This window comes from Odontesthes bonariensis, chromosome 14, assembly GCF_027942865.1.
Source record: "Odontesthes bonariensis isolate fOdoBon6 chromosome 14, fOdoBon6.hap1, whole genome shotgun sequence".
In the NCBI taxonomy this organism is placed as follows: domain Eukaryota; kingdom Metazoa; phylum Chordata; class Actinopteri; order Atheriniformes; family Atherinopsidae; genus Odontesthes; species Odontesthes bonariensis.
Genome location: NC_134519.1, coordinates 27,396,018 through 27,422,584, shown reverse-complemented (window position 1 = coordinate 27,422,584; position 26,567 = coordinate 27,396,018). Strand labels below are relative to the sequence as shown.

General features: G+C 41.6%; 1 protein-coding gene across 1 annotated transcript in view; it reads left to right on the top strand.

Moving 5' to 3' along the window:
- Positions 1–26,567, top strand: part of cdh24b (cadherin 24, type 2b) — a 183,809-nt gene that overhangs the window by 50,601 nt on the left and 106,641 nt on the right. Inside the window, exon 2 of the mRNA XM_075483843.1 lies at positions 8,230–10,026. Within this exon, the coding sequence (XP_075339958.1) occupies positions 8,527–10,026 (1,500 nt within the window). The 5' untranslated portion in view covers positions 8,230–8,526. The remainder of the gene's footprint in view (positions 1–8,229; positions 10,027–26,567) is intronic.

Below are 26,567 nucleotides of genomic sequence, written 5' to 3'. Positions count from 1 at the left end.
GGGCACACTCCACTAATGTTCCCTCACAATATGCATGAGAATATGCAATATGTTAATGCGCATTAACGCACACAGTTCACACGCGCGCACACAACCTTTGTGAGACAAAGTCCATCTGCAATTCCCGAGGACTTTCGCTGAAATGTCAGTCCGTGTGCTGAACGGATCAGATAGCTTTTTGATGTTGCACATGCAGTCAGGCGAAAGAGGAAGAGAGACAGGCTTGATAGGCATCAGGTGTAATTTCAGTAACGGCTTTGGCAGCTGATGACTCACAACTCAGAAAACGCAGGCTGAGCACCTAACTAGAGAGGAACTGGCTCAAAGGAGATGAGCTACCTGATACAACAACATTCCCTGACCTTTGTGCATGAAGAGCATTGAAGCTGATCAGCTCCTTCAACTTCACAGCGGAGGATCAGCAGAGAGGCCTAGAGGTGGAGTGATGTCAGATGTTGTTAAAGTTCAGTGGCACAATAATAATTTGCTGTTGCCGTACAATGTCGACAGAAGCGGGATCATTCAGCCTGAAGAGGTGGTGGGGGCGACTGCAGTCGGTGTGATACAAAAATCTGCCTTTAGACCAACCATGCACACAAAGCTAAAATTAACAGCTTTAAAAGGCCTGAACTGTAAGCAGATTTCGAGGCCTTTGGTGGGTCAGTGCTGTCACTATTCGTATATCTTGACTCTCTTAGCCAGCACTTTACCTTATGACCGGACAAATCAGACCGAGAACAACTTGGGCCCTTGCCAAGGCAATAAAATATGGGCCACAAATGTTGTCCCTGTCGTGACCTACTGGCACATCTCCTGGCACTGTGATTCTCAGAACTGTCTCCTCTCATGATTTATTTGATCTTTATGGCACCCCTCACCGTTTATATCCTGTTGCCTAAGATAAAGCAGCAGCAGCGGCGCTTGGGTTTGCTGTATAGACACAGATGTAGTCATATCAGCTTGACCTAGTCTGGTTACAGTTAACCTGTAAATGGTAATATCTGTTGCTTTTCTTCATGCATGCAAAACATTCTTCCTGGAGCGTTTTGAATGCATTGCATTTAAATACTAAATCCACCTCATGATTCAAAGGCTTTTTGAGCCACCATCAGCAGCAATTGTTTTCTACAGGTTATCAGTCTCTCACATCTCTGTTTTGACCCACCCTTCTTTACAACATTGTTTGATTTGTTACTACACAGCTTTCCTAAGGTCCGACCACTGCATTTAAATGGTTTTGAGGTCTGGACTTTGACAGGACCATTGATTCTTTTCTTTTTTAGCCTCTATTTTGTAAATTTGCTATTGTCTGACCTTGGGGTTCCCACTCCTGGGAAGATTGTCAGCTGTCGTGAATGTTTTCCAGTTGCGAATGATAATTCAAACTGTAGAAAGATGGACACCCAATAGTTTGGAAATGGCCTTATAACCGTTCCCTGATGGATGGGCAGCAACAATTGCTTCTCTAAGATCATTGCTGATGTCTTTCCTCCTTGGCATTGTGTTAACACACACCTGAGTGCTCCCGACCAGCAAACTGACAAAGCCTTCTGCTTTTATAGAGGTGCTCACACTTGATGATGACCAGTTAAGCAAGAGCACTTGATTAGCATTGATAGCTTGAAAGCAGTGAGGGTGATCTTAGTTGTTACATTCTGCTTCTGCATTGGCCTAAATGTTGTTCCATAAGTAATGATGCAGTGTAGTATGTTATATGTTGTTGTTAATCTGAGGTTGGATTTAACTAATTTTGAGACTTAAAGGGTGTACTATGAAGCAAATGGAGCACAGCACAGTTGGAAAAAGCACAGTTGCTGCGATTGAAATGCGAAGACAGCTGCCAGATTTCCAAATTGTTAGTTATGGCCTTTAATGAATTATTATATGCCTGCCGTTTCTGTTGTGACAGCTACATATGAGGCTTTTACTTTATTCAACTCTAACATTGTCTCATAAAAACGAAGAAATCTAGTAATTCTCAGACAAAAGGAAAGTTAAATAGATATTTTTGATCTGTGTTCGACACAACTTGAGCTTAATAGAGCAGACTTGTTGGCAAATTGAGATGAGATATAAAAACAAATATAGCCCATTCTGATTTACCAACCAATGATGGTTCTTTAATAATGTGACATAATCTATTTTCCCACCTGAGAATTGATCAAAAATGAGAAAAGTGCAGTTTTCCAGCCATTTAATAGATTAATTGTGCAAAATATGTCATTGCATTATGATTCAGTTTGAGGATGAAAATGCCAACATTTGATCAATGCCTAAATTCTCTGACTGGGTTTTTACAAAGTCTATTGAATTAATAATTTTCTATCAGTTATTTGACAATTTAACATTTATCTAACGCCAATCAAGACATTTCAGTTTGGTTACAATGCCAGGCATCAGCATAGATTCAGACGACATTTAAAATGCTTTTTACAGACAGTTTAATCCTAAAATCGGGAAATAAACCACTCTGGAGCAGGTTATGTGTTCAGTCTAAGTTTCCACTGTGATCTCGCTAAGTCAAAAGAGAGCCACCTTCGTTATTGCGAAAACTCTGACTTTCAGCTCAACATAGCCTGCTAAGCTTTTGTGTCATAATCTGCTCTCTGGTAAGGACAACATAGTTATTCTTTAAAACCTTTCATTATACATAAAAATACATGAGAACTGACAGAAATGTGTTTCTCCCCCCCCCCCATTGCTCCCCAGCATATAATTGAAGGGCAGCAGTTTGCATCTTTATGTACATTTTTGTTATCACAGAGAAATATTTAAACACAATGTTTCCAGCTTTTTAGTAGCGACGCCACAAACATGCTCTCCTCTCTGTGAAGCAAAGCAATGCAATTTGGGAATACTGATATTCAATTTTTGAGATCGTAAAAACTCCTGATGGTCCAGGAGAGACACATGATTGGTTAGTTTTGAACTTAGAAGGGACAAATGATGGTTGAATTTATTAGGAGGAGCCGGTGCATATTCAGAAAGACTGAACCTTCAGTTCTATCTGTTTTCATAGTTTTCTCAGCCCATTCTGTATTTTAAGTATCAGCTCTCTTGCTTCATGTTCTACAAGCTGTAGCTCTTGCCATCCCCTTGTAACCCCACTGATTTAGTTGAAAGACAAGAAAATCCAAAGCCCCCTGTAGCTGTGTTACTGTGAGTATTTTTAGTATTACTCTCACCAGCTTGCAAACAGTCGCTCTAAAGTGGACTGAATTTCAGCGTCCTCACCGTGCCAAACTGTAAATTCATATCAGGACTGTTTATTGTGAAGAGCAGTGCTGTCACAGTGTTTACCTGCACCTTTTTCCCCACATTGCCCACTGTCCGCCACTCTCTGGGGAGTTATCTTATATCTTATAGTTACCTGTCTATAGTCTGGAGCTTTACACTTTCCCCAGAGAGGTTAGCACCTGCTGTCAGTAGATCAGCGAGGCTGAGATGGAGACAAGGCTGGGGACACAGGTGAAAAGGGTATTCATACATTAATGGAGGAAGGCTGCTTCTCACCTCCTCACATGTTGGCAGGTCTGCTTTTATCTGCTGAGGTTCAAGGCGAGGTTGGACCTGTGTTATGGTACTTTGCACTTAAAGCTACCTGGTCAGTCTTGCAAAGAGGCCAACAACACACACTCCTGCTGCTGGCCTCTACACCTCCCACCCTCTCCTTGCACACATGCTCACACACAACCATTCCATCAAGCGTTGCGGTTTTCCCTTTTTTTTTTTTTTCTGCCTCTTGTCTGAGGCTTTCCTTTGTAACTCAATGCATAATTCTTTTCTGTGGCTGCTTTTTGCTTTTTCCATCCTGGTGTGAGAGAGCGCTTCCTTTCTTCTCTTTAACTTTGCTGCGTCCAGAGAGGCCGTCCCCAGAGTATCCTTTATGTTTCTATCCAATGCAGATATGAGAGGTGCTTCTATGTGAGCTCAGGCTTTTATTTTCTTTTTGGTGCGACTTTGTGAATGTGCGTTTGAGAGGGTGGATGAATGAGACTTTGAGTCCAGGTATTTTTGCGTGTGTGCGCAAGTAAATAAATGAATGCGTCTTTTGTCAACAGAGCTTGAAGCCACCAGCCCGTGTGAGCGGGAGCGCACGAGCATGCTGTTGCTGTCTCGGAGCGTTCGTAGCAGTGTTTGCCTGATCAATGGAAGGGCTACCCTGAGAAAAAGAGGATAGACAGCAAGCAGAGACGTGAATCGTGATTAAAATTTTCAGTCTCGTTAAGTTGGTGGCAGCTCTGGATCGATGGTGAGGCCCTGCCTCCAATACAGATGAAGCTAAAGATCAGAGTTGATGAGTTTTAGAAGGGAAAATAATTCAGTTATTTATGGCCCTAATTAATCAATCCACTGAAACACATGATGTAGGTTTAAAGACCTTTCACAGAACTGGAGTCACACGGGTGTGATTTATAAAATACTTTTAACTATATGTTTTCCAAAGCTATTGCTGCCACCCTTTCATGCTTTTTACTCTTCTTGAAATCTTTAAACTCTGTGTAAAGGCTAGGTAGGTCCCCCTGCCCTGATTCTTGTTTGTTCCACAAGAAGGAAAACAACATTTATGTCCTATCTTATTGTAAAAATGAAATGAGAAAATAGAAGCTCCTGTCTGCCTTACCATAGCACCCAATTATCCTCACTTGTGCTGCGCAGGCCAAGGCAACCAGGATAATTTCATAACAGCAGCTCTCCCTAAAGGTAACAATGCTGTGGCATAGATCTGTACATGACAGAGGGGCCTTCTCCCTTGAAAATTGTGTATAATACAAAATACTTAAAGAACAAAAAAAAAAAGACAAGAAGTTTTCTTCCTGCTTTTGGCTTCAAAGGAAATGTCACATTGACAGAACCTCCCACGTAAAAGTGTTGTAAATTTCAGCTCAGTGGGCGACACTGCCATGTTGATATTCTAACCTGCAACTGTCCACCTGCCCCGAGCTTGTTAACAAGGTGCCCGTGGCAATGATTGCTTGGCCGTCAAACTCCCAGCTGATAAGTTCCTGTGGGAGAAAGAGAGTGGAGCTCTGTCATTGAATTCACCCTGATCGGCTCCTCATGCTGTACATTTGAGATAACGCCCAGCCAATCCCAGCCTCCCGTCCTCTGTAGCAGCCTCTGTCACGTTTATTCTGCAAAAATCTCTTGCAGCGAGTCTCATGTAACTACTTGACGTATCCTCTTTGGCATGTTTTATCATTTGATGACCTGATTTATACGGACAATTATAGTGCTGTCGCCTGTTATCAAGATGGTAGCTGACCAGACACCTGTCACTTTCAATGTTGCGAGGCTGAGGTCGCAGATTGGCTGATTGATTGAAGTCCGAGTGCACAGAGGGCGAGGGACGGGGTGACAGGCCTGTGATTGACACAGATGAGAGGGAGCAAAAGAGGATAGAATCGAGCGGCAGAGCGGATGGGATACTAAAACAATAGCAAGTTAAAAGAGGGGATAGAGAGAGATTTAAAAAGATAGATAGGCCAAAGAAGAGACAGGTGGTGAGTGGGAGAGGTTGGGAAAGAGAACACAGAGGGAGGGGGAAGGGTGGATTTTTTCTCTTTTTGGTCTTCATCAAAAGAGGTTGCTGAGAGAAAGTGAATCAGAAAGAGAGGACGATGAGGGGAAGAAGAGGAAAAGGGAGAAAAGTATTTCAGAAGGAACCTTACCACTTCAGTCATGTGAATGTGCTGGCAGGGTCTGTCTGTACCACAGTGGAGCAAGTGTCAAACACCCAGACAGACTGCATTACGCTGCTCGGGACAACATTTAACAGGCACTCTGTACTCCAGGACATGCAAATTTCACCAATTCTACAGATGTTAAATTCAGTTAGTTTGACCAACAACGACATATAAATGAGACTTAAAAAAAAAATAACCCTACACTCAAAGTATTTTCATCATCGACAATTCTTTTGAAACAGTTTGCATTATATTTTATGTGGCCCTGAAAATAAATCTGTCCTGTTGCTCATATTAAGAGCTTAAACATTCAAAAGGTTTGCCAGTTGGAGGAGAAGATGGCCAGTAAAAGATGCTATTGAGTTGCAAAAAGCTGCAGTGATATACATCAGTTGCCTCAATTTCGTATTATTAATCAGCTATTTTGCTGCAGTTATGTTGTAATGTACAAATAAACACATTTACACCTCCACTGCCACATTGTCAGATTTAATGTGAAATCCCCTTCTATCACGAATGTAGCGCAGCACAGATGTGGACATGCATAGCAGAGGAACATTAAAGCCATATGAATGACTCACTATGTTTTTATACTTAAAGCAGCAAGTGAAGGGAAGTAATTTCTCCGAGTTTAAAAATAGACATCAGTTTTGCAAGTATAAAGCCTTTTCCCCACCTTTTACAGACCAAAATTAATACCCGGTGGAGATGCTCAGTTTGACTCAGGCCTCAGTCAGATTTGTTTAATTGCTAATCAATCATGGAGGGGGGGGCAAGCCATCTGTGTCTGCAACCAAACTTTGTATTGTGTGGAATGTACACCATAGCTGTCTTGGTGCCTGCTTGTTTTCACCCGATCGTGTTAATGAGCTGTATTTTTGTCTTGAAGAATTGACTTGACTTAAGGACTTGCAGATTTAATTTGTACTCGTAAATGTACTCTGTACTTGCAGAATTCATTAGTACAATGCAAAATGTAGATTGAATTTGTGCTTCTTCTTCTTTTTACACACATTTGTTGTCTGTTCTATCTGTCCACATCGTCTGCAAAAACAGAAGCGTTCGTGTTTATTGGAAGTTAGATATCCCTAAGTGATATTGTAACTCCTCCAAAAAAGACTTAACCTTTGGAAAATGACATTTTGGCTACAACATGCCACTTAAAACAGCCAGAGAGCACATGATGTCTCCTTTATCAGAGCATCTAATATCTGATCAGAAGTGTGTATTACGTTATGACATGAACACATCCTGCTATTGTGGACGATATATGATCTGTCAAGTTGGTGAGCATATATGACAAGTTTATCTATAATCACTAAAAGCATTAACTGTATAATTGAAAAAAAATGTTTTGAGATTGTTAAATAGTTTTTCTACGAGTGGTCTGGTATTAATATACAACTGCACATGTGCAAATTGAAGTATTTAGTGTCACCAATGCCATGACCGTTCCTTAAAGTCATCTGACCTTAAAGACCTCATTGGCTGGTGTCAACACACTTAACCCAAAGGCTGCTTTCCAAAAACATCCCAAGCACAGTTAAATAAACGACACAAGGGAAAAGACACTGTCTCTTCTGAGAGAAACACACCACCACACACTTCACATGAGTCATAAGACGTGATTCAGAAGGATTATTTATGTATGGGTGTAAAAGTTTCTTTTTTTTAGGAACATCCCACTTAGTTTGTCTCATGACTACATCATGGAGGTGTATCGCCGAATCTCTGGCACTGAAATTGAGGTTTTCTGATTACACAAGCCTATCAGTGTCTGCACGTGTAGCACCAATGAAAAGATCGTTATGTTAATGTATACTGGCAAATAGTCACATCATTGACTTGTCAGATGAGTCGGCTGGCATTACTGAAACATCACTTAAGGGTGTCTGCTCTTATCTTAAAACAAACACACTGATTGATATCTGACACTTTGATTGGTGCAGGAATTCCATTTATTTATGGCCTGAGTGCATGAGACACTTGCTGAAAGTGTGAGTGAGATGCATGAGTCTCTAAGAACCTTTTAAATCACTTGAGGCCCAGTGTGGAACAAAGTAAAGCTGCATCTACAGCTTGCATCTGAATTGACATTATAGTCAACTGATCAAAGGGCACTATCAATGCAGCTAATTAATCCCACATCAAAGTGATACGAAGATAGTTTCATGTCCTAGCCGGTCCCCTTTTTGCACTGCTGTCAGAAGTCCTTCACAGTCTTTCCCATTAATAAATGCTCAGAGCGTTTTATTAAAAATGTTAGCCTATCTTTCCCATGTACAATAGCATGGCGATTACTTTGTCCCTGTCTATCTTAGAGATGTGAAGAAAAAACATTTATGTCATTATGAGGGTATAAATGGAAACATTTTCTGGGCCTAAAAGGGGCTTTGTGCTTTTGAAGATGTGATTGCTGGTCAGTTAACAGGTCTGCCCCATTTGTCTATGACTTCTCCTACCTGTGCATGTAACTCAGTTTTTAATCAACGCAGCACAATTATTAAAGTTTTGGCTTAATTATCTTTATCTTTTCTCTCAGGGTATTCGACTCTCCAGGGGAAACCGAATGAGACGCTTTGCCAGAGGAGTGGGAAAAAAAACTCAGCTGAGCGAGGCTTTGTGAAATAGAGGGAGATATTAGACAGCGTTGAAAGACAAAGGAGGAAAGGAGTGATTGACACCTGCCCTCCAGCTCAGTGTGAAGGGCACGGGATGGGAGAGTGAGAGGAGGGGCACGAAGACAGAGAAAATACAGGAGAGAATGAAGACAACCGTAAAACAAGACCTGCCTTACTGCAAACCTTGCTCAAATTAGGACGTCTCGCCACAAGACAAGATGATTGCAAGAAATTTGCTCCTTTTGGTTTTCCTGTGCCTGTGGGAGGGGCTTGCAACAGGGGCCAGTAAGATTGTACGCAGGAGAGGAGTGGTCGGATCGCACATCGTGAAGCTGGGGGAGAGCAGATCTGCAGACCAATGGGATGCAAGCGTAGATTCAAACGCAATGCCCATGGTGACTCTTAGAAACCTGATTGGTCACGAGCAGGCGAGTGACACTGGAGCTTTTACTTTCTCCAAAGTACTGCAGAGTCATCCTCCATCAGCAGCAATCAAGGAGAAGCAATCTTTCAAACCCAAGCGCGAGGTTGACTCTGTCAGTAAAAAAGATGTGACTCCGTACAAGGCGTTAAACCAGGATGTGAAGAAAATGAAAAACAACACAAAGAGTGCTGAATCATCCAAAACAGGAAGGTCAGAGAAAACATTCACACTCCACCACAAGCCAGATCTGTACTCCAATAAAACCAGGTTTAAATCGGGCTCTAGATCCAGAAGCAGACCTGATTTGAGTGTCCATACTACAGGCATGCCTGTAAAAGGGTTCAGCATAGAGTCAAACCGAAAGCTGAACCTCACTGGTAGTTACGGAGTGCTGAAGCTGCTGTCAAAAGAGAACCTAGTCAGGATTGTCAACTCCCAAATGCAAAATGTTCCAAGCCTCAGCTTTCCAAGCAAGGGCAGCCGGAGCAGGAAGAGAGATTTGATTGACGTTAATCACGGACACTCAGAGGCTCAGAAAGTGCAGAGACAAGATATGGCTGTCACTCAGCCTCACATTGGATTTGATAATCAGACTGCGTTTCCTTATTCAAGCCCAGCCACCAGTCCAGGGCTTAATCAAGACCAGGGCGTTGATACTCATATTAATCCGCTAAGTGAAGTCAAGCCAGCTTTAAGTAAAGGGCAGGACAACTTGGGAGTGGAGGCTTCAGATGGTGGTGATAGCAAAAGCAAACACCTCGTCCGTCTTCTGTCAACACCTCACGGTGAGGTCAGCCTCAGCCCTGAGAAAGAAGCCATGATCAGCCAAACAGAACAGCCATTTACATCGACAAAACATCTCCCGATGTATGTCCGCAAAACGAATGATTCCCTTCCATCTGTGCTGACAGTGCAGCCCCTGGGAGTGAGATTGGGGAACAGGGCAGCAGATTCCCGTAAAGACCCATTAACGGAGTCAGCTCACACTGCTCAAACAGAACTCAGCACAGCTCAGTACCCTGCAGATGAAGACAACAAACTTGTCAACAGCAGTCATGTCCTGAGGCTTCACCCTGCTCCCGAATGGAGCCACGGCGCAAAAGACGCTGAGATGCAAGCTGTCGATCCAGAAAATGGAAAGGGCCTTGTGTTCGAAGAGGCAGAGGAGGAAGCGGAGGCGAGTGAGCGTATGGAGAGGAAGGGCCCGCGCTCTCGCAGCAGGAGGAGCTGGATTTGGAACCAGTTCTTTGTGATTGAAGAATATGCCGGGCCTGAACCTGTGCTCATCGGACGGGTAAGAAGAAAATAAGAATTTAACCATTACTTACTGTACAAAGGCTTTGAACTGCCTTATGAATATTTCATGGAAATTTATGACCCTGTTACATGGGTTAAATAAGCATAGCTAAATAAGCATAGTTTATTTAACCTCAGGTCCTCAGCTCAGTTACATATCTAATACAGGGGATGATTAGCATGATTTAACCCCACAGTCATGTTCCAAGTTTTTTTGTGCATTGCTATAACCCAGCAATTGGAATTGATTTACATCCCTTGGGTGTGATGTGGTGCCTTCCAGGTAGTCGTAAAAACTTCAATGGATCAATGGTCTACTGAGGCGCAGAAAAAGCCCCAGACCTCGCCTGCCCACGAGGCCAGTTGTGATCACTACCAATCTGCGCCCACCAATGGGAATTGACATATCCAGTAGAATTAATAGCTTTGCTTTTTCCTTCCATCATTGATCCTCCCCCCAAGGCAGAAAGCTAGAGTCGTCCGAGTGTTCCCTCATTTCCCTGTAGGTCAGATCTGTCAGCTCTCCTCCTTCTTGGTCTGCAAGGTCCTGTTTATGATATTTCATTCAGACTGATTTACACTTAGTTTGACAGCATTTATCACTGCGTTCCTCCTCGGCACCACACGCACAGGGCTGCGCTCCTATTGCTCTGCTCTGCAATTTATTACAATCATTGACTGGGCCTGTCTCACCCCCGGTCACCAGCACACCCTTCCTCCTCCTTTGAAAGAGTGACGAGCATGGAAGAGGTCACGTCGGCTGGACAGAAGGTGTCTCGGAGCCCCGCGCTGTAATAGCTGTGCTCTCAGCTATGTGCCAACTGTCTCAGTACCCAGCTGCGGTAGATGAGCTAATTTATAAGCCTGTGTGGCCAGTTTGCTGAGCAAATGAATAGTAATGATCCCTGTGTGACTGCTGCAGGCTGTTGGAAGCCACACAGTAAGAGGTTGCTTTGTGTTTGTGTGTGTGCTTCAAGTTGGGCTGGTGTTTAAGATTTTCAGCTCAATGGGACACGTCCCCGCACTTGATAGACAAAAATGCCCAAATTGCTTTGGGTTTTAAGCCTGTACCATCCAAGTGCTCACAGATGGGTAGGGCCTCGCAGGATTCCTGTGCAGCATCCCTGCTGTTTAGCCAACATTTAATTTGGCCACTTTTGCCGTTGGACTATAACTGATGAAGGTCTGTGCTGAATGTTATAAAGTGCCGTTAGTGGGCATGGAGAAGATGTGAGAGCCAGCGGTCCAGCTTACAGATGGCGCTGCGTGTAAAGCCATTAGTGCCAATCTGCTGTGTCAAGCAGGTATTTATGCCAGCACATTGTAAGGCACTCAAGAAGGGACCAATGCCAGGCCACACACACATGCCCATATGATAATGTTGACACTTGGAGTACACCCAGACCACTATTGTGACTATGTATTTGTGAGCGCGTGCTGGGTAAGAGATGCGTATGATTAGTAGCGTACTGTATGAGACAGCGAGGGCACTCACATGAATAATGCTCTTATAGACCTTAATACGCTTATGAATTTTTAATCTTCTGCTCTGCTCTTGTGTAGGCGCTATAGGTAGTGAGATCAATGCGGACATGCTGCCTTGTTTTCTCCCTATCAGGGACCTGATTGTGCTTTAATGTAGAGAGCTATGGTGAGGGGGTGAGGAAACTGATTGCACTGTTGAGGCCAGAACAGCTCCATCTGCCAGATCCAGCACAGTCCAAATTCAGGCTCAGTCAACTGCAAGCGCTGTTGCCTGTGACTCAGAACACGTGTTACGCCTAAAGTCAGCTGTATGATCGTTGACACACTTCGATACACAAGCTGTGTTACGTTTTTACGTGTTATTCTGTAGGTTCCCTTGAAATAAACTGCCTTTGTATTATGCTTTTGTTTTGTTGTTGTAATTTCAGACGTTACAGACAGAATAAGTCTCAGCTAACGCTAGAAACAGGAGCCAAGAGTCTTATCGATGATGTCAATGGGGTTTTCCAGCTAAACTGATAACGGATTATGGGTCAAATTTGTGGAACAGCATCTCCAATTGATATTAACAAGTAACGCACTCCTCTATGAACATTTTGAACATCTTTAAAAAAAGAACAATAGAAACTGTTCATTTTTCAAATGTTAAAAGAAGAAGTTACATAACCACCCGTTGCCCATCCTCTGTTGCTGAATGAGCCCTTGAAATGTCTTAATATTGTCACAGATCTCAGTTTTTTGTGTTTTTAGAGAGTTGTTCAGGATCACAAGAGTTGCCAAACAGAGCAAGAAACATTTTTCAGTGTCTGACTCTGCTCTCTATAAACAGCTTCTCTTTATCTCTCTATTACACACAAATGCGTAGAGCTACGTGCACACACATCTCCACACCCAGCACCCGCACACACTCACATGATGCTGTGTTGCTATATTTCCCACGCTGGAGTGTCTCTACCCCATGATAATTGTGAATTTAATTGATGCTGTCACATGGTCTGTAATGGGGTTTCAAGTGATTGCAGAGGCAGTGTGAAAGAAACACAGATTTTTCATGAGGGGAAAATGCGCCTCGGCAGAGCTAGGATTAAAAGAAAAAAAACAGCTCTTTCTGATTAGCTTTTCTTCTCCTCTTACTTTTCTCTTGAAATGCAAGCTCCCTAACACCTCGTGGGGAGAAAACGTGACATAATAGCGTCTTCCTCTTGAACAGGATATTCTATCTTGCCTCGTCTCACCTTTGTAACAACTTAAGTGTATGATCTACCTGGCAGATTGGCGAATGTGCATATCTGATTCACCAGCGCAACAGGAAACGGACCCAGGCTATCTTCATAATTAGCATATCATTAATGCTGTAACTTACATACATAATTCATAGTCTAATGTGCCTGGATTACACAATTAACATTAATGTCTGTACCTCACATAATATACATGATGAATCATATGCATGTTGACATCAACACAACAACAGTGTAAGCTAATTTTTATATCTGACACAGAATAATATCAATCAGTCATGCATAGGTTTTGCATTATTCTGCATCATTCATTAGCCATTAGTGCCGAAAACTGCCCCGTAAAATACATGTGTAAAAGACTCGTCCTGCCTGAGGGCCTCTAAAGATATATGAATAACCCGAGTTACTGACCAACCGCTGGGTTATTGATAACACCTGTGCCTCTGTGCAGTGCCTCTGGGTATGACAAGCGCACATGTGGTACCGCGAAAACGCTTTTAGGAAATCATCAGTATGATGCAACAATGTGAAGGAGACTGTCACAGGAAGTTAAAAGCCGATGCTCATGTTTTTCTAACTCCAGCAAAGCCCTTTCCTCATTAGCTCCTAGTCAGTGGAAGAAAATAAGTAAGGGCATTTATTCAGCTGCAAATTACTCTAGTGTATCTCTTTTATGTCCCCTACAATACATGCTGTACTGTGATAGAAAGTGAATGTGACTATTATTCATAGCCATTCTGTATGTATCTGCACTTAATAGGCACCTCGCTGTGAATCAGTATTTTTAATGTCAACAGTGCCGGATTTAATTGGTGCCTCATTCACATAGATTCACATAAGGTGAAGTCCAAATCTCATTTACAGAAGAGTTGGGAAGCTTTCTTATATGCAACAAAAAATGAAATATGTTACTTTTTAATTTGTCTGAATCTTTTCTTTAAGCAGACACAAGTAAATTAATCTAATTAGATAGATTGGGAGAGAGTAAGAAAAAAGAGCCCAAGAATTTCATACATTGTGATAATAGAAGATTTAGAATATTACACGTTCAGCAGATTAATTGGTGGCAGGTGAGGGTGTCAGGATTGGGTATAATAGGATCATTCAGCAAATTCTTAGTCTTTCCAAGCAAAGGCATGTGGTGGCTCACCCCTCTGTGCCAACTCAGGCGACGTACACGCTGCAGGCAAAAGTGGCCCAAATCCAAATCAAATTGATCAGCACAAGTCTTTTCAAATTACACCCAGGCCATTTTCATATGTGGTCCTAAATTGGATATATTTTCAAAGCGAGCTCAGTCTGAATGGTCACGTTGCGTTTCATCCTACTTTACGTCATTGCAGTTAAAGAGATGTCACAATTCTGTGCCGGAGGAGGTGGGATGCGACAAAATCAAATGTAAACAATGGATGAAACGAGCATGGCAAACACCGTTAATGAAGCTAGTCAGTGGGACGAAAGTGAGCTTTTCGACTTCATTAAAATCTTCTTAATTGTTCTTAATTCTTAATTGTCGGCTCCGATTGCACAGCAACTTCAGAATTGATACAGACACGCCGACATGTCCAGCATCCATATTGACTTCTGTAAACGCAGCATGCTGCTGCGTGTGTCGTCACGCCATCTTCTGCGCATGCGGGTCACTTCAGGGCTTGTAGACTGTTCACACCGGAGTCTGACGACGGTCGCATCTAAATCATAATGTGAACAACCATAAAAAAAAAAAATAATCAGATCTCAGCTGAATTGACAATGTACAACGCATTATCAGGAGGAGTATAGGATAAGAAGCATAGACTGTTGAGCAGCTGAAAGCATTCTCAGCAAGAATGGACACAAATTCCTCTGAAGAGCTGCAACCTTTATACCTCAGAATGATTAAAAAGTTTTATTGAAAGGAAGCTCATGTAAAACACTATTCAAACTTTTTGTGTTTTTTCTAAATACAAAGTTGGTCTGTGAAGACATTTAAATGAATTTCTTTGGACTTTGGACTGCATTTTAGAAACTATATCAAAGGAAATATATGGTTTAACTGCTTCATTAAATGCATTTGGCATGATACACTATTAACATATTGCATACACAGCTATGCTTCATTATTAATTATCTGATGATGTCGCCTATAAAATTAATTTAAGAGTGCTAAGAATACATGAGCTACGTTTGACTGCTGATGTACTCTGTTTTTTTATGGGGAACTTCTGGTTGTAACAGAGTTTTTTATATTTATGTATTCATATTTGAACTTTAGCAAAGACTACTTATATGAACAGTTTATAGAAGTAAAAGTACATTTCTTTCACTGCTTTAAATTTGAGTTTCGTGCTGATATGTGTGGAAGTTGGGAAAAACCACAGAAACTGTAGTAAATTCAAAGTATCTATTCATGTCTACAATTGGTCAAATCCTCAGTGCTTCAGAACACGATTCCACCACAAAACACAGAAACCTTGTAAATCCTGCTTCAAAGTTGAAAATAACACAACTTGGATATAATAGTTGTTTTTGAAGCTGGAAGAAAGAGAGAGCTGCACAAACAAGAAATAATAAGAAAAAAGAGTGTGTGATGATGCCAATAGGAGGCCAAACTAACAGTAAACACAAACACCTGCTGACAAGCAGCTCATCAATAATAATAATAATAAAAAAAAGGAACTCGCTTTGCAAGCATCTCTGTGTTTTTATGTGCTTCCACTCTCCCTGTAGAAATCATTTAGCCTCTAGGTCTGAGCACAGCAGGGGTGAGACGGCAATTAGAGAGTGACTACAGCGCAGGAAGGAGGGATGGTGGAGGAGGAGAAGGGGAGAAGGGATAACGAGGCAGAAGAGAGCGGGATTACTATGCTGGACCAAGGAGGGATGATGTGGATGAAAGTGAGCAAAACGAGAGAGGTGAACAGGGAGTGGTTCAAAAAAGACGGGGGACATATGGCCCAGTACCAGTGGTGAGTGGTGTTAATGGTATGTGGATAAACAGAGCAGAGAAGGGTGGTGAAAGCTAAGGAAATGTTTTGGGCCTACAACTGGCTAAAAGGAATGAAGGTGTGTGACATTTAAAGGAAAATGAGAAAAAGGCAAGGCCAGAATAATCAGACTTGTCTAAGGTTGAACTCACATCCTGTCGAAGCTTGAAGCGAATTAGGAAAAGACGGGCCGGAGGGAAAATGAGGGGGTTATGAAAAGAGGTAATGATGAATCCGAGACATCGGCTTCGAGACTTTATGGATTTATAAGAAGATAAGTGCAAGAGAGTACAGGAGAGAGTCAAAGAATGGAGGAAGCAGTTAAATGCAGTTTTACCCCGTTTAAATGTGTCTCTGTGCTGAGTGGGTGCAGGATCACACAGAGGAAATAATAGGCAGAGTGACTTAAGGAAAAAAAGGCTACATGGGTAAAAGAGCTGTAAGAAAAGAGGGGCAACCAGACAGTCTATTAAAGAGGGAATTCAAAGGAGACATAGCTTTCCTTTTTCTCCTTTCCTTCCAACCTCCCTTCTCTTTTTATAGCCTGTGTTTCATCTTAGGATAATGTTTAACAAACCAGCAAAGCAAGAGTCTGAATTTAAAGCATCTCTCTTCTGGAAATGAGAATGTCAGTATTTTATCTCTGACAGTATGTGAGCCTCTCAGAATACATTTGTACCCTTTATAACTTAACATAGAAGTGCATTTGTAGATAACCCTGGAAATGTAGGTTAGAAAATGTGCAACCCGAACAACGTAAGGTGGTGTAATAATATAACATAAAGCGCAAATTGGTGCTGGAAATGGTTCACCGCCTGAGGCTTTAACCCCTCAAGGTTAGCTGTATCAACAGCGAGAAATCCAGTGTTTAAGAGTTTAGTTGGTGAGCAGTAATGTGACAACGGGGATGTGTGAGGAATAGAGGCTATGCAGGAGTAGGATTCATGATTATGCATACCCTAGTGTGAGCTCTGTGACCGTGACCTTGAGCTAATATTTATGCTTTGGCCTGGGCTGTGCGCTCCACTTCTCCCTGTGGCCCTGAAGGAGCCTGTGAGTCAGAGCACTGAGGCTGCCGGTGACAGACAAGGGCAGAGGAGACTGAAGAAGACGAGGGGTCACATGAGGATGAGAAAAAGAGAGAGGGAGGGCAAAGGAGGCAAATGAACCGGTTTGCTATCATTAAAGCACTGCTTGTGTTTTTACAAGTTCATGTACAATCTTAATCTAAAAGTTTGTATTATTACACCCACACTAATAACAGATTACCCAAATAAAAGCATTCAGTCAAATTATGACGAAAGAACACAGTGTGCACCACCTAGAGGTAACTTTGCAAATTAGGTTATTGGCAAAGCGTCTGAGCTTTGGGCTGTTTTCTTGGACTGGAGCCCCAATTTAAATGCAGCAAAGTTTGTAGCCTAAATATGGCAACACATCTCTTCTTAATCAGAACATTAATTTCCACTGAGTCATGCAACATATCCCACATTAGCCTGCTCCAGTTCCGTCTTCTTTAACTTAACATGAAATAAATCACTTTCACGTTGTGCTGAATAAGTCCACAACCACGCCAACCTGTTCTCGCTCTCGACTCGTCACATGCTGACACTTGGTCCGGAGCCCGCTATGTGAGTCCTGAAAACAGAGGGTACACCCAAAGCATCACCTGTCAGCATGCACGCTTTCTCCAGCTGGTAATATAGACCTAACAGTCGTGGGATGCATCGCCATGGGAACATGGGAATATACAGCTGAGCTTTCCGTATTAAAATGCCTTTTAGTGCACATATTAATGTTTAACCCTGATGTTTTTCTTATATGTAATGAAGGAGAGCAGCAATAAATTGAAAGAGAGCAAAATCAAAGAAAGAAAATTATTTGAAAAAAAGGCAGCCTTGAGAGCCCCTTTGACACATACCCTGCCTTCTGTTTTATGGTGGCAGCTGAATATGTTGGTGTCATGTGTGAATTACCCATGTTGTGCTTTTCCATAACATTTTTGAGACAGAAACCTGACTATTTCGTAACATCTACTATCGCTTTCAACACTGCTGGAGTCACATTAACAGACAGACTCAAACAGCTGCAGTCGTCTTTTCTTAGCGTCTGAGACAAATGAACGAGAGAAATTAGTTTTAACTGTAGCTGAAGCTTCTGCTCTCTGTCTGATCATATTTTTTAACTGCTCCCAAACAACACAATTTTTTAGAACAGAAAGCTGCCTTATTAGATTGACATGAGCTCTATGGCAAATGTAAAACTGTGACTCCTGTCGGACCGGCAGTTTTGTGTGATAATGCAGTTATCTTCTGATAACCTGCTGTAACAGAGCAGAGACGGTGTCCTAAGGTGAATTAAACATCAGCTTTTCCTTGAGTTGATAACAAATCAGTTGTTATTGTAGTGCATTAAAATCGTCATGCGGATAAAATTGACTGTTCAACGAGATTAAACATGAAGAAAAATTATGCCGCTGCTCCACACCAGCACTGGGAGCTTGGCATACGATTATAAACTGATTTAGTGACATGATATGTTGTTCTCAGATAACTGTAAAGAACTATTATATTATAGCCATAGCTTATGCACTTCATGCACAGTCTAATCTTGCATTAATCACAAATATAGCGTGCTCACCGTGGCTCTTTCTGTCACTTTCACAGAACACTTTCATTCAGGCATGTCTGAATAAAGAATGAGGAACATTTACAGAAAAGTGGCAAATGTGGGGATGACTACATACCATCACTTTAATAGAGTAATGAAGCCATTTTTGTTACATCTCTCAGGAATGAAAAATACTAAAGTTGGACTTGAATTAGAGTCACATGCAGGGAATCAGGTGACTACAGCCCCCTCCCACCTCTATAAACAGTCTGTAGTACTGTACTTGTTAAAAAACCAGTATTACACAGTGATATTTCCCTTTTGACGTTTATTTTTGGTGTAGCCGATAGAAAGCTAACAATATGAGCAGGAGGCTAACAATATGAAGGCTAACAATATGAGCAGAAGGCTAACGATATGAAGGCTAACAATATGAGCAGAAGGCTAACAATATGAGCAGGAGGCTAACAATATGAGCAGAAGGCTAACAATATGAGCAGAAGGCTAACAATATGAGCAGAAGGCTAACAATATGAGCAGGAGGCTAACAATATGAGCAGAAGGCTAACAATATGAGCAGAAGGCTAACAATATGAAGGCTAGCAAATATGAGCAGAAGGCTAACGATATGAAGGCTAACAATATCAGCAGGAGGCTAACAATATTAAGGCTAACAATAAGAGCAGAAGGCTATTAATATGATCAGGAGGCAAACAATATGAGCAGAAGGCTAACAATATGAGCAGGAGGCCAACAATATGAAGGCTAACAATATGAGCAGAAGGCTAACAATATGAAAGCTAGCAATATGAGCAGAAGGCTAACAATATGAGCAGAAGGCTAACGATATGAAGGCTAACAATATCAGCAGGAGGCTAACAATATTAAGGCTAACAATAAGAGCAGAAGGCTATTAATATGATCAGGAGGCAAACAATATGAGCAGAAGGCTAACAATATGAGCAGGAGGCCAACAATATGAAGGCTAACAATATGAGCAGAAGGCTAACAATATGAAGGCTAGCAATATGAGCAGAAGGCTAATAATATCACATATCAATAAAAAAACTGGATAACAGTTCCCTGTGTTTCTGAAGGTGATGGTTAGGGTACCCAGTGTGTTAAAAACTGACACAAAGGGCTCTTGACCAAACATCAATATTTGATGAGATGTGAATGAGGATTTGTTGGCCACTCAAGGAGTGGATGAGTCAGTTATTCTTGTAAAGAGAATACATTTTAAGATGGCTAACAACCTGGGTGCAAAGCCTGTTTTGTATCCTTAGTAGTTGCAGCGGGGCAAAGATACACATGACTGCATTGTTAATGGCCATGCTAACATGCTCATCGTGATTACACTACTAATAATATGCAAAGGTTTTACATGTTCATCGTCCAATCTGGTCTCAGCAAACCAACCACGACACCAAAACCTGTTAGTCAAGACGATCGTCTCCAGCCTTGCTGATTTTGGCCTCTTTGATAGTTTGCCTCATGTAACCAAAGACATCAGAACGTCAGGCCAGAGAAACCCTCCTAACACGAATCGTATTATAGTTTATTTCTGAGTCTAGCTAACCTGTAGCTTAAATCGAAGGAGATGACAAGAAATAAAATAAATAAATACGTTTTAAAGTAAAATTAGTAGGCCTACAGAAAGAATTGGGTTGTAAGATTTTTTTGCTTGACAGTCCTGTGTAGCGCTACTGCTCATCCAACTCCAAAATGCAGACCTTAACACCGGTTAAGTGTGATTATCCCTCTTTTTGTCACAGTTTTCGTGAAATGCTTTGATTGTCATTTACAAAAGCTCAAAAGAGAGAAATTCATGTTTTACGACACAAATCAATCACGTTTAATGTCAGCTTGTCAAACATCTGTGAGACTGGGCACCATCTTAGTGCAGCACATATTTTATCTTGAAATTTTTTCCTGATTTGCTGCAAATGAACTCATCAGCTTTACCAGCTCCATCTGTGGAAGGTAGAGAAGAGCATGAGCCAGTAGGTGAGGGACTGGATGCACCCTGGGCAGGTCAAATTCGTAATAGGATTAACACAGTCAGACAGAGAGCCTTGCATGCTCACGGCCAATTTAGAAACACCAAGTAGCCAAATATGCATGACTGTAGACTGTGGGAGGAAGCCTGAACACCAGGAGAAAACCCACACAGGCATACAAAAAGACCCAGCTGACTAGCATTATATGATGGATGTGGCAGTGTTTGGTTGTTTGAAGTTCCATCAGGTTTCAGGCACAAAAACAACACGCTGAGGTACGGACATGCTTTGAGTGAGAATATTAGAAATATGTATTATATATTATTCTACATAGACAACTTGGAATAGAAAAACAAAATAGTCTGAGTTAGTGTTTGTGATGGGGCGTGGGCGGCTGTCGCCATTGTTACAGTCACAGTTATTATTGGCTGGAAAGAGGATGCAGATGGTGTGAAGTAGTGTCGCACCAACGATTCCATACGCTCCACTATAACGTCACCAGAGTTCCTGTCATCACTCCTGTGGTCACAGGAATATATGTGAACTCATTTGCATTCAAGACATAGGTGGTCACTGTCGATTCTAATTGATTTTAAGTTTCATTCTATTTTTGTAAGTGTTGCTTTCTTTTCTTTTGTAGCTGAGCGACCTCAAATCCACACGTAAAGCAGCTTCTTTATTTCTTATCTCTCTGATAATGAGCTTCCTGGGGAGCTTCACGCTTCTTGAATCTTGCAAAAGTATAGAACCGGTAGAGTTGGACTGCAGTTACATGTCACATATTTTGGTAAAGTAGCAAAAGTAGCTCTCTTTCAAAACTGTCTATGATTGTCGTTTTTTCCAACCAAAAGTATGACTGTGACAGAAAAGCTCCTCTGTAGTGAGCTAATTTATTCGACATTTACCTGGTCTGCCTGCTTAAGAGTAAACAATGGATTTTTTTGTCCTTCTTTTGAGGACTGTTTCTAATTAACACTAAAGACAACGTTACGGCTGAGACTGATGACATATTGGATGGCCTGAGACGTCGACTTCGTGGCAGCCCAAGATTATAGATTAAGGGATCAATAAATAGGTTTTGTTTGAGCCTTTGAGTACTTAGAGCATCTGTACAGCATGTCATGGCAGTCCATACAGGGGTCAGATACTTTACTTGACAGATTAGTTGGTCAAACAATATTCCTTAAAAGCTACTCTGCTTCGCAAGAATAAAGAAAACAAAGAAATAATTATTGAACCAGCCAGACGCCTCTCGAATATCTTCGGAACAGCTCCAAATTACCAACAACAAGCAGGGGTGAGTAGAACATCATGTTATAATGTGAAATCAAGGGCCCAAATGTCAAAAAACGGTTTTGTCCTTTAATTTAAGTCTGTTCTGTCTTACTCTGGCTTTGTAATGTATTAACAAATCTTCTATCACATTTTTTTTTAATGTTTCGACGATACTATTTTAGCACCACAACTGGTGTGAATAGTAAAGACAGTGTGTGAATGGGGAAAGGCCATGCGAAAGGGAAAGGAGGTGCGTGGCAAGGGCATGTCAGAGTGAATGAAGACGCTGAGAAGAGCAGGAGGCCAGGGGAGAAGAGAGTGAAGCGGTCATAGGTGGGTCCAGGTGGGACGGGGTCTGACGGAGGAAGACAAGAGTAGAAGAGACACAGAGGAAGGAGCAGGGGAGAGGAGGAGGAGGAGGAGGGAGGCAACCGGGTTAATTTTTTCATGCAACCTGCGAGTAATGTCAGGGCACACATGCTGTGATCATTTCACAGCTATGACATTGATATACTGTGTATAGATTATACAGCCCCAACACTGAGATACTGAAATATAACAAACTGTTAACTGCCTACATTTTTCTTTCTTTTCATTATACATTATTTCAAACTTTTAGCAACATGATATAGGACAACTATTTGATGTTTCAACGCGCACTGTCACACAGGAGAACCAAGCTCTAGTTCCATCCAACCTGATATTGCCCGATAACTTTTCACTTTTTGACTTCGTTGTCAGCTCTAGTTAGTCGTCGAAAACACATGGTTTGGATTTGAAGATAATAAAAGGACGGTTCGGGATTGAAAGCACATAGCCTAGGAATTCCCATGCTGCTTTGCGCGCGATTTCATTCACACTGCAAAGGCAGCCTGGAAACCCCCGCCCTTATTTTTGCCTGAGTTAGGGAACCAATCACAGAACGGGGGGGGGGGGGTCTATGCGCGGCACCGAAGCTTGTAGAGTGTTAATCCAACATGGCAGCGGACACAACGTTACCGTTCGATGCAGCCTTAGAAAGTGTTTTAAGTAGCTTAGAACGCAAGTTTAAAGAGCAACGATTGGCGTTGAAAGATTTCATTGCCAAGAAGGATGTATTTGCTCTGCTACCAACAGGCTTTGGCAAAAGTCGCTCTACATACGTCATCTGGTATAAGTGATACAATTGGCTATGAATCACGCGCAAAGCAGCATGGGAAGAACCAGACGCCATTTGATAGACATTCGTAGCGCCCAATAAACGGCTCTAGGCATTCGTAAACCACGCCTCAAATACGAGAAAATGCACACCTAGTTCCCAGACCACCATCTCATCGAGATGTGGACGCTTCAGCCAGGCTAGAAAGCACAAGGTTAGCCTCTTGAATATTAATAAACAGAAGGTTATAAGTTGTTTTTTTTTGTCACATTGCTTGAATTTACAATTTCTGGGCCTTTTTTGTGACACTAAGATGTTTCAGTTATGTGGACAAATGTACTCTCAACATCGAACACTTCCACCAAAGTAATAAAATGTATGATAAGCAGAGTTTGAAATGGTCTTTCACTGTGGCATACTATTAAACAATTTACACAGAAGCTCTGACAGACTGTGGTGTCCCAGTGGCAAAAGCCATTCCCCTTGGCAGTGGCATGCAGTGGCATATATGTGGGCGATTTGCCCTTTAAATGTACAGCAATGAGTTAAGCCTCCAGTGGCCTTTTCCAAGCTCATCTCTCTCGGCTAAAAATATGATATGAAGTGTGCGCCACCACAGTGGAGCTCTGAAGCAATAAAACACAAACAATCATCTTGACAAGCCACCACACACACATACTGCCTCTTGTACATCAGCTGATTATGATAATCAAAAGTCGGATTTGCATACTCTGAGGCTAAAAGCACAGTTTTGTTCTGAATTATGTATTGCGGAGGAAGAGAACAGTGGCGGGATGCATTGAACAGCTTATGGTGCTAAAGGAAAAGTCTAATAATGATGAATAATGAATGTTCTATTAGAGAGTGTGTGAGTGGGAGGAAGTGTGTGTGAGAGAGAGACATTTTGTGAATGTGTGTTGATGGGGAGGCCACACAGAATGCCCTCCAGAGACAGACTGAATTAGATCAAACAAGAGCAGGGCTACATGTCCACGCCACAACTAAATTAAAGAGGCAATCTGCAGTAACCAAACTTCAATGCTCAGTCAATGGCGGATCGATCCTAAACAATTAACTGCTGCTCCTTATGACGCATTGAAACCGTGCAAGACAAACAGACAGAGGGAAAGAGGAGAGTGTTTTCAATACCGTCTGACATTTTATTGTGAGCGCCGAACAAACGGGATTCCCAACCCCCCCCCCCCCGACTTCGCTTGCTGCAAGAATGGGTTTGATTGAAAGTTCAGACGGAATTTAAAACCTGTCTGTCTTCTGAAGTCACAAGTGCTCCTCAGAGGCCGAGGTTTTTCTGCTTCTGTTTCCATGTGGACTTGATGTTCGAGTGCCTCGGCAAAACTGAAAGCTGTTTTTTCTTATTTATGCATGCACTGATTAGAGTGGAGAGCGGGCCATTCAGAGTAAACACCATAGCAGCATACAAATTTGCATGCCTGTGAATGCACAAGTGCGTGTGTGTTTGTCACATCTGGGTGAAAATGTTTGCACGCTTTTGATGGGTTTAGTTGGTTTAAATGGTTTGTTGTAGCACAGTAAGGAGAGTTTCCCCATCTTTGTTTTGTGGGATATTGACTCAAAGCTAAGGATAGTTACTGCACCTCCGACAAGGAGGCTATTTCTTTGGTTTAGATTTTGTTTGTCAAAAGGATTACATTGAAAATTATAGACTCATTTTTTACTAGAGGTCTAGAATGGCTCAACTTGAAGATGTTAACTTTTGATGCCTATCCAGATTTCGATCCAAGATTTTTATGATGCAGCATTGGTGCAGATATATGTTCTTATTTTCAAATAAATGTGACCAACACGTGTCAAATTAAGATGGTCCCCCTCCCCAAAACGTGCCCATGAGTAGTCTGTTCATTCAGGCAGTTATGATATACAGGTAAAGAAATGCAACCTCTAGATTGTGTTTTGTTAGCTGCACATGAGGTATGAAAACAGCATCTCTGTGTAAAAAGAATATATTTTAGCCCTAAATAGTATGTGCAGGGCTTCACAAAAGTGTTTTTGTAAAGTATTGTTGAATTATTGACTGATCGTAACTTTGATGGGAAAAACAGGTCAGCCATATGTTGGTGCATGCAAAGTGCCGCCCATAACTGCAAGTGACGTCTGCTCTGATGTGGAAATGCTTTTATGAGTCGTATTATCCACTTGCCACAAATAGGGACAATACTTCACAGGCTCGACATAATCTGAAATAATTAATCTGTATGTTTATCTGTTCTAATCTGGTTCCTATTCATATAATGTTTAAAAACATGGGCTTTTAAAAGTGGGTTATGTTTTATCAAGAGTAATTGTGATTCCATGGAGATTTGCAAAAAAACCACATCATTTGGAACCAAATAGCAGTACTGGTCCTGCTGTCCTTTCATCTGTCAGACTTTGTTGTAGGTTTTTAAAGTGGTCTTGAGCAATAGTTCTCCAAGCGTTCTGCTGCTTTTTCACTCTTTTTTTGTGTCCTGTTCTTCAAAAAAATGCCAACTGTAATTCATGAAGAGACATGAAATAGTATTTTTGCACCAACAAGGTGATTCTGAAAGAGCTATCAGTTCAAAACTTGGCATATCTCAGCATGTTGTGCAGTTTGTCCTTACAACTGTTTTGGAAACTGGACAAATGGAGGATAAAAGAAGAGGCGACTGGCCTCAGAAACTATATTCAGCAGATAAACAGTATCTGAAAGTGATGTCTGGAAAAGAAAGGAGAAAAATCCAATAAAGACCTGACACAGGACCTGAGACATGCATCCAGACTTTCAGTTGATCCATCTACTGTTCACTGAAGCCTCGTCAGAAATGGTCTCCATGGAAGGGTGGCTCTCAAGGAGCCATTCTTAAGGAAGAGAAACAGGGAGGAAAGGCTGAGGGATGCCAAATGACACAAGAAGTGGACTGAAAATCAGTGGCAACAGGTCTTATGGAGGGATGAATCCTCCCCAGAGCCCGGACCTCAACATTATTGAAGCAGTGTGGGACCATGTTGACAGAGAAGGGAACAAAAGGCAGCCAACATCCAAAGAAGAGCTTTGGGATGTCCTTCAAGAAGCCTGGAGAACTATTCCTGAAGACGACTTAAAGAAATGACAGAAAGCTTGTTTAAGAGGGTTCAGACTGTTGAAGAAAAAAGGCGCTCAAATCAAATATTGACTTTCAAGATTATTAGAATTGTAGTCTGTTTGTAATGTCTCCGTAAAGTCTGTTTTTGCGTTATAATATGAATTTCTATCTATGTTTAACTATTTTTCAATACATTGCTGCAATGATTTCCTTTTTTTCTACTGGCACTGTATAAAGAATTGGGAGTTGGCTCAAGAGTTTTGCACAGTACTGTTCAATCAATTGGTATAAAAAATATACAAGGAATAACAAAGCAATCATCACGTCATTAGGTCCCTAACATAAGGAGTCATAGAATTAGATTCAGCTTAAGAGTAGAATGAAATCTCCAAAGACACCCACATTTTATTATGGATCTGATATCAAAGTGCTGCATCAGCAGTCAGACTTGACATATTTATTGTGTGTGGGAAGTGGATAAGGAAAAAGCTTTTTACTGACTGAAAAGAACAATAGCACAGTTACGTTTGCCAGGGAACATACAGAAAGTTTTTTGAAGTAACAAGATTTGTAGAGAAAAATAAAAATCATATCTTTTTGGCCACAATTACAGCAGATATGATTGTTGGATAGATTTTCTGGAGGAGAGCAAAGGGGCCTTTAGAACAAAGGGTCTCAAAGATAATATGAGTCTGTTTGAAAGTTAAAGAGTCAAAGAATGATACGAACAAATCCAGCATT